At 38.0% G+C, this 8,258-nt stretch overlaps 1 protein-coding gene across 2 annotated transcripts; it reads right to left on the minus strand.

Annotated features, from left to right (window-relative positions):
• Positions 1 to 246: 246 nt before the first annotated feature.
• LOC137735321 (uncharacterized) lies at positions 247 to 4,135 on the minus strand. Of its 2 annotated transcripts, XM_068474738.2 has the most exons (3): positions 3,554 to 4,135; positions 3,331 to 3,453; positions 247 to 2,153 (listed from the first exon to the last, which is right to left on the minus strand). In XM_068474738.2, the coding sequence occupies exon 3, from the start codon at positions 2,105 to 2,107 to the stop codon at positions 425 to 427; it is 1,683 nt and encodes a 560-aa protein (XP_068330839.2). In that variant the 5' UTR covers positions 2,108 to 2,153; positions 3,331 to 3,453; positions 3,554 to 4,135; the 3' UTR covers positions 247 to 424. The 2 variants fall into 2 exon arrangements, with proteins under 2 accessions (XP_068330839.2, XP_088552448.1); XM_088696322.1 differs by lacking the exons at positions 3,331 to 3,453; positions 3,554 to 4,135 and adding an exon at positions 3,197 to 3,323.
• Positions 4,136 to 8,258: the final 4,123 nt, after the last annotated feature.

Raw genomic sequence — 8,258 nt, forward strand, 5'->3', positions numbered from 1 at the left:
CAACTTGCACCATTTAATTCGATCAATCGATAGGTTGCGAGAGACCAAATTTGCCCGGAAACCCAATCGATAGGTTGTATATCACCGGTCATATACAACCATGTCTCTTGATCAGAGAAAAAGAGATATACAACCAATGACATCCGAAAATTGCTCGTACAGCGACGAGGAGGGAAGCTTTGATGCAAGGGCTAAAATTTTAATGGGATCCCAGAAACTACACCAGATAGTAGAGAAGGAAAAACATACTGAATTACAGAGATTCTATATTTTAATAAACTTATAAATAATAGGACATACATAACATAGATTACGCCGGGCTTGCCAAGTTCAAATGAAAAACTACGTTTCATATAGACCATGAAACAGCTACTACATCAGAAGCTTCACAAAACTTACAAAAAGTACACTTGCATTTCTTCCTTTATTTTCTGGTGAAGAAACTTCTCAACTTCCCTCTTTCCAGCCGTTCGAGTAGCTTCTTCGCTCCGGGGATGTCCATCTCTGTAAGCTTCTTGAGGTACCCGATTGCTCCATACGAGACCATCAGCTTCTTGCATTTCTTACTTGAACACAGTAATCCGAGGCAACAAACTGCGTATTTTTTCGCCGTGTTTTGAGGACTAGGGTCAAGTAGTTGGACTAGATTTGGAACACTTTTGTCACCCCTTTTCACTTCTCTGCAATTGTGGGAAAGGGTCATCAGGCTCGAAACTGCCTGTGCTGCAACCTCTCTCGCACTGTTTGATTTAGCCTCGAGCATCTTGACAAGGAGAGGAAGGCACCCCGCTTCACCAATCAGTTTTTTCATCTCTGTAGAGCTGCAAACCTTGCAAATTGCAGATGCAGCAGCCTGCTGTGCGCCTAGTGAACCGGATTTAAGCACATGAACAATGCATGGAAGGAAACCAAGAGAAACCAAAACTTCCATAGAAACCGAGCCAACCAAATTCCTCAATGCCCCAACTGCAGACTCTTGTGGCAATGATCCAGCGAGATAAGCCAATAGGCTCCGAATTCCACCTTCCGATATTACAGACCTTCTGAGATTGTCATTGCTTGCAGTGAGATTCTGCAAGCACTCTGCTGCATATTCTTTTGCACCCAATAAAATTCCACAATCAAGCAGATTGATCATAACTTTTACAATGCCTTCCTCAGCTAGAGCTTGTCGAACCTCCGGGACAGCAGATATGTTCTTCAAAGTGCTAGCTGAAGCAGCCTGAGAAACAGAATCACCAGTTTGGCAGATCTCAACCAGTGGACGAACCCCGCCATGCCCAACAATTGCGCGTGCTGCTTCAGCGGACATTGACAACCTCTGAAGCGAAATTGTAGCCTTCTCTTTACCAACTGCACTACCAGACTCAACAAGCCTGATTAGTGGTGGCAAAACCCCTTCAGAAACAAGCCAATTTTCACAACTTCCGGATTCTGCAAGCGAGCAAATTACAGTTACAGTCTTTTCTCGGATACGAGGAGATGTTGCAGTGAGCAGCTGGACTAAAGCAGCAATGTTGCTGCGGCTCATAACTGACAGCACATTCTTCTCATCCTCTTTCATGACCTCAACAAGACTGTCAAGAGCTCTATGTTTCGCGTCCAAGTGACCAATCTGAAGCCGTGCAAGCACCTCCCTTATGTTACCATTAGAAGCAGCCTCAGGCTCATTTGAAGAACCGGTCATAGCTAAAGGCAAAGTAGCCTCACCAAGCACCCCGGTCTTGATTAAAAGCCCGCAATCCCGCAAATTCAAATCCAGTTTCCCAGACAGTGCATCCAGATTGCTCTGCATCCGAAGTTTTCCTTCGTGTTTCTCCCCCACACAAAACTCCGCCAATTCAATAACTTCCTTAACCGTCTTGGATACCGACTGCAATTGCTCCTTACAAAGAGCATTCTTGGAGAAGCACGGATGACTAGACAAGTCTGATAAACTCGAAGGGATTTGCTCCAACTTTGAAATGATCGTCTTCCATCGACCCGGAAACCCCTTAACCTCTCTTGCCTTGTTCAATGCCAATGGAACAAGCTCCCTAGCATGTGACAACCATTCTTCCACCGATCGTGTGTCAATCGGAACCTCATTGCCGCCTTCTTCTACCATGATTCAATAAGGGTAATGATAAAACTGGATACCAGGGCCCAAGCAACTGAAGTTTGGAAGAAAACAAAGGCTTCTAAGAATGCTAACAAATAAGAAAATGCAAAGTAAAGATATATGTGCATATAAAACTAAAAGGCAGTGGAGCAGTTGCAATCATAAACGTATAAATTATGCAATTAAGGAAGAAATTAAACAATATCATTAGATGTAAATAAAAACAAATAGGGCAACATCTATAGCTTCGAGAACCTTGTATGGTCACAGCAAGCTTGCTTTGCTGAAAACAATATCTGACCAACCATATGGGAAATTACTAAAAGATGCCCTAGGAAAGATACAGTTGGCAAGTCATCATTAAATGCCCCAAACAAAAATTAAATCCTAAAACATGTATATTTTTAATGACAATTATAAACTTGGACGCAATCATACCAACTCACATACATCGGATTCCATAAGAACTCTAAAATTAATTGAGAGAAAAAAAAAATGGTTAAAAACTTTATAATATGAAATAAAAGTTTTGCTTTTAAAAGGCTAAGCAGAAAGCAGTGCCGTCCAATTAAAGTTGTTACATGTTTCTGCTGTAAGTGAAATCAAATCAGTCTTCACTTCTACTAAATGTTATGAGAGAAATATATGTGAATAGTGAGGAGCACATTGGTGCTTGAAACTTAAAGCTTTACTCAACCATGATCATGATGAATAAATAATTTGATCTCGACCCTAATTTCGAATCTATCTTTCTGGCGTTTAGATTAGATTAAAGTAAAATACCATTCGTAAATAAATTATATGTTCACACACTACTTTTTTACCTCTCACATAACTATTTAATTTTGTCCATCTTCTTCAATTCATTCGATCTGAATCCGAAAATTGAGAGAAGTGCGAGAGGCAAAACTGAGTGTGTAGATAGCATCATCCTATAATTAGTCTTGATCCATATCCAAGGGTCAAGATTTCATGGAAAGAGATTGGGAAAGTAGGGATTCTTAACTTGGTTACCATTTTTACTCAAAATGAAGCTAGGTGATGAGAGAGAGAGAGAGAGAGAGAGAGAGAGAGAGAGAGAGAGAGAGGCTTTACTTTGAAGGGAAGGTACAAGTCTGTATCCCAAGTTGTACAAATAGAGTGTGTCTAAAACTTCAGCTAGATGGATGGACCAAACCCCTCAAAATAGTTTCAAGGAAATTTCAAAGAAACAATCATGAAACAAATACCTCAAGCTGATTAGACTTTGCTTAAAATCCAGAGGCTTCCACCATTGACAGCCACAATGATGAGAGAAATGCCCTCCTCTCTCTCTCCCTTTCCCTCTCTCTAGCTATCAGTCCCTTCTGTTCCTGCAACCACAAAAGGAATGCAATGACCCCAGAACCATAAGCAATTGGTAAATATGATAAAATCCAGAAAAATGAAAAGACAACAAGGCCAAGGACCAACCTCAGAAAGCAACCCACTATAGCTTGCACAATCTGTTTCTCTGTGATCAACTTCAGCAGAACCGAGATCAAATTGACCGTCAAACCCCTCTCTCTCTCTCTCTCTAAATAACAAAACCCAAGTCAGCAATGGTGCCGAAATCAGCAATCAAACAGCAGCTGGATCTCTCTCTCTCTCTCTCTCTCACTCACTTTCAAGTGGCAGTTTCAGAAACTACCCAGAAATCCCAGAAAAAATTTCTGCTTGCAATTAGAGAAACAGGAAGAAACGGTCGAAACCCAATTTAAAAAAAACAGAAGCAGACAGTGGAGAACAGAAAGCGAATCTTCAACCTCGAAGCAGCTAGCTCGATTTCAAACTCGAGCCACTCCAAATTTTTAAACTTTTTTTCGGTTTTTCTAACACAACCAGACAGCAGCTGAATATTTATACATACAAAATCAAATTCCACTTTCAAATATCTTCTCTCTCTCTCTCTCTCTCTCTCTCTCTCTCAAATCGAAGCGAATGAAATGACAAAATGTCACTCTCTCTCTCTCTCTCTCTCTCTAAGATGGAAGAAAATAAAATTTAAAAAGAGAGTTATCTTTTACTGTGCATTCTCTGTGGAGAGAGATAATGCGTGCTCGTGTTTGGGGAAGCAGGCCTTAAATGTCGAGCATGATTGAGTGATCGACGGCTATGATTGCGATTGAGGCAGAAAATCCGACCGTTGGCCATTGGGTAAATTTTGAATGTTCTTTTTATTATTCGAATTGTTTTACGTTTCCGATGTGATGATGTGGATTTGCTTCCACGTGTGAGGTGAGGGTTTTGACCCTTGAATTATATAAGCCCTCAATTATTATTTTTTTGATAAATTAACTCTCTAAATTTTTTAAGTTGGCCTATAGATCCCTCGCCGTTAAAAAACTGGACCTAATTTCTTTAAATCTGACCACGAGGGGTGTGAAGATTACTTCTCTCTTACACTATTTTTTTAACAAAATATATTATATACACTAAGAAGTAAGAGAGTTATCAAGCTTCATAATGGACAAGTAATAATATGGTTCAACTTCACATTTGGTGAAAACCGAACTTAAGACTTCTCATTTACAAATGAAGAGAAATATCACTAGATCGGAGTATTAAGGCTCATTTTGATATTTTTTTTTTCACAAAAACTGCTTTACTTTAAAGTTAAGCAATAAAAAAGTGTTTGGTAAAAATAAAATGTACTGCTTATTTTAAAAGCAATGACCTTCAGACAGCAGCTTTTAAAAGCAACCTATAGATTCCTTTCAAAAGCTGTTTTAATAAAAAGTGGAGTTGAGCCATTAAAATATTTTTAAATCATGTCATAAGCTCATTAATTTTAAACAATGACATTATTTATCCTCCTAGACATTGCTTTTATACTGCTTTTCATACTCATAACACTTTTAAAAATACAGTTTATCAAACGCTCAAATGCTTTATTTTGCAACTAATTATTCTTAAAGTACAAGAGAAGCAATTTATTAAAAAAGCATAGCAATCTCAAACTGGCCCTAAGTAGCACTTCTCTTACACCATTTGATTCTCTAATGTTTTATTCAATTTCAAGAACATAAATAAATAAAAATGTGCATGAAAGAAATTTGTGTTATTTGTGAAAGACACTTCCAATTTTAAATATATGGATGATTGATGTGGTAGGGAACTAAAAAAACTAGACCATAAATGGGCTCCACCCTCTAATTTGAACAAAACCAAATATGCATCAATTTTCTTGCTTGAGTTCATTTTTAAAATTCCAAAATAGTGAATTTTAAGAAATGAAATATAACTGTTGTATGCAACTGTTGCGAGCCTGCCACCGCTACTTGATCTACAACATTACCATTGTCTTCACCACCTTCGCCCCCACTATTAGCTTCATTACTGTCACCTCAACTAGCATCACCTTTTCACGAGGTCTAGCAATTTCTTACACGATTCGTTAACCCTACACAAAACAATATGAAATTAACAGATTTCAAGTTGACGCGTTAACAAATCGGGTCGTTATTGAGTAACTTGATAAACACTTGTTAAGATAACAGGTCAGTCCATGTATACACATAGATAAACCATTATGACACACTCTGACCCGGAATGTCCATCAAGACTCCGAATCAAGCTATGTTGTTTGGTCAGTATTGCACTCATCACATGCGTGATGTAGGCATTATCGGTTCTTGAACCTAATTGTTGAATATGCCACCTCGTCGAATACGGAAAACGTGTTAGCTTTTCTAACTTTTGGACAATTTAGACGACTTTTCGACATTCTAGATGATCATTTTGGCAAATGCCTTTAGACTTTAAGTGAACAAATTTGCTGCCAATGAAAGATTTAGATCAGAGACAAGTTGATGGGGCTCACATATCGATAATTGTGCACCACCGGAAATTTTACTCATTAATCCCACTACTATTATCTCGTTATCATTACCATCCCTTTCGAGTTAGGAAACCAGAAATAGTTTTTATTCCTTGGTAGTACCTGTTAGTATACCATCTATCAGAATCCCTACAAAGTTTTAAATCTCTGGAAATGCCTCGAATGACAATGTGGTGCTAAAGTGGTAGCACTTAACAGAAGAACATTTACAGAATGATCACTTTTGGTCCCCGACAATACAAATCTTTCAAAAGTAGTAATAATTCCTGATCTTCAGGAGGAAGATCGATATTCGTTAAGGTCCATTATGAAATAGATTATTAGCAATTTCCATTCATGAGCTTAGAACGTTCCAACCAATACTATTTCCAAATTTTATTTCGATGTTGTACTCGTCATTGCGATGGGTATAAGCATAGGAGTACAAATTGTTATACCTTTAATTAGCAGTAATCAATCTCCCCTAGAATCAACTAAACCAAGTCATAAGACCAATTCCTTACTAATCAACCGAAACTACCCATCAGAGTGGGCTTTAACCTGTAATTAGCCTATAATGGCGCTACTAATTGATGATATTGTCCGATATTGAGGAGCTGTCAACCAGTATTCAGGCAGTATGATTTCTAATACCAGACACATGCTAGTATATGAGAACGATACCTTCGTGCCAAAACGCCAGTTCATAGTTTCAGGGTAACGAAAATGTTAAAACATCACAAATGCGTAAATTAGTGGCGCAACTGATAAACTAATTAACAGTGAGTTCTTGAACCAAAGAAATTAAATCGTGGAAACTTAGGAGCAAACATTGTAGAAGGATAGTAAACTCACAGTTGTGTTAACCATTTTACCCATCTAGGTAATCAAGACCTCTTCGACCAGTCACCTTTACAATCATTTCCATAGACAAACATTAAAACCAAAGCGCTAATTAATTTTCCGTTGTAAGAGCAAAATGAGTATTAAGGAAGTTGTGAAGGCCTTTTAGCACATGTCGTAGAGAAAGAAAGTAGTGTTGTACTCTTCGATGATGCTTATCTGTGGTGTCATTTCTCAAAATTTTACCTTGGATGACACTTCTCTATGAAGAAACGTGTTTAATATCTTTACCAACCTCACAAACTTCTCAAATCCATCTTCTTTCGAAGAAAAAAAAAGCTAAATTTCTGACAACAACGATGGAGAAACCAAATCAACGTCTACGATTGCACTATTGTGTATTACCCCTGTTGTGCAAACGTAATTACTATTTACCGCAATAAAAGACATATCTACCCATGAACACTTTTAGCTTGTCCTATCCCATTTTAGTTAGAATTCACGAGTATTGATATGACATTACTTACAAATCATCAAGAAATTGTTCGAGTGGTTATAATCACTTCCTGTATCCGAATGGAGATGGGAAAATATCATCATAAGCTCCTGGTACGAGGTATCTTGTACATGTGGAGATTATAATGATGTTTTGGTGATTATCGACCGACATTACGAGTCATTTCACTTTCTACTCGTCTAGAGAGACTGTATTTTAGACCACTTGGTAAAATTCCTCATTCTTAAATTTATTAGATTTTCTGGCAATTTCGATCCCCTTTTACTCTGACTGTGATTCCATATTCACCACTGGTACCGGAAGGCATTCTAGTCAACCTTGGGTACGTGTCTACCCTACTGCACTTCGTATTATTGATGATGTAAACAGACTGTCTAGATGAGCCGTTGGCATTGAAACTTTTGTTGTGACCATCTCAACTTGCCACCACAGAATCAAGTTAGGTACTTGTATTTCCTGCAATCAAAGTTATACATTCAACCCAGTTATCTTGTATTCTAGATTTGATGGACTTGTTTTGACTCTTAAATTCTTGAGTATTCTTTTGGCCTTTTCGGTGTAGCTTTTTGCTAAAACTTGAGAAAAATTCACAATGGATCTGCTCACTGAGTCATGTGTGAACCACATTGTTCGATTACATAATGTGCATGTCATTGTTGCATCTCATCACAATGTGCATTTCACTTCCAAGTCTTGGAAGCCTTCTTGAAAGCTATGGGCATTAAGTTGTTATTTAATACCACATTTCACCCTCAGACTAATGGCCAATTTGAATGAACTATCTAAACCTTGGAGAACATATTGCTTTTGCATGTTCTGTAGTTTTAGCATGGTTATGATAGACACCTATCTCTCTTTGAGTTGCGTATAACGATAATTATTATTTTGGTTTGGCTATAGTACCGTTTGAGGCGTTGTACAGAGATTTTATGCACAGTACATTACAAACAGAAGAATAT

The sequence above is a fragment of the Pyrus communis genome, chromosome 7 (genome assembly GCF_041283825.1).
Source record: "Pyrus communis isolate YQ-2024b chromosome 7, ASM4128382v1, whole genome shotgun sequence".
Taxonomy (NCBI): Eukaryota; Viridiplantae; Streptophyta; class Magnoliopsida; order Rosales; family Rosaceae; genus Pyrus; species Pyrus communis.

What these genes read in the sequence shown, in the direction of transcription:
- LOC137735321 (XM_068474738.2), bottom strand. Translation starts at nt 2,107, where the DNA reads ATGGTAGAAGAAGGCGGCAATGAGGTTCCGATTGACACACGATCGGTG.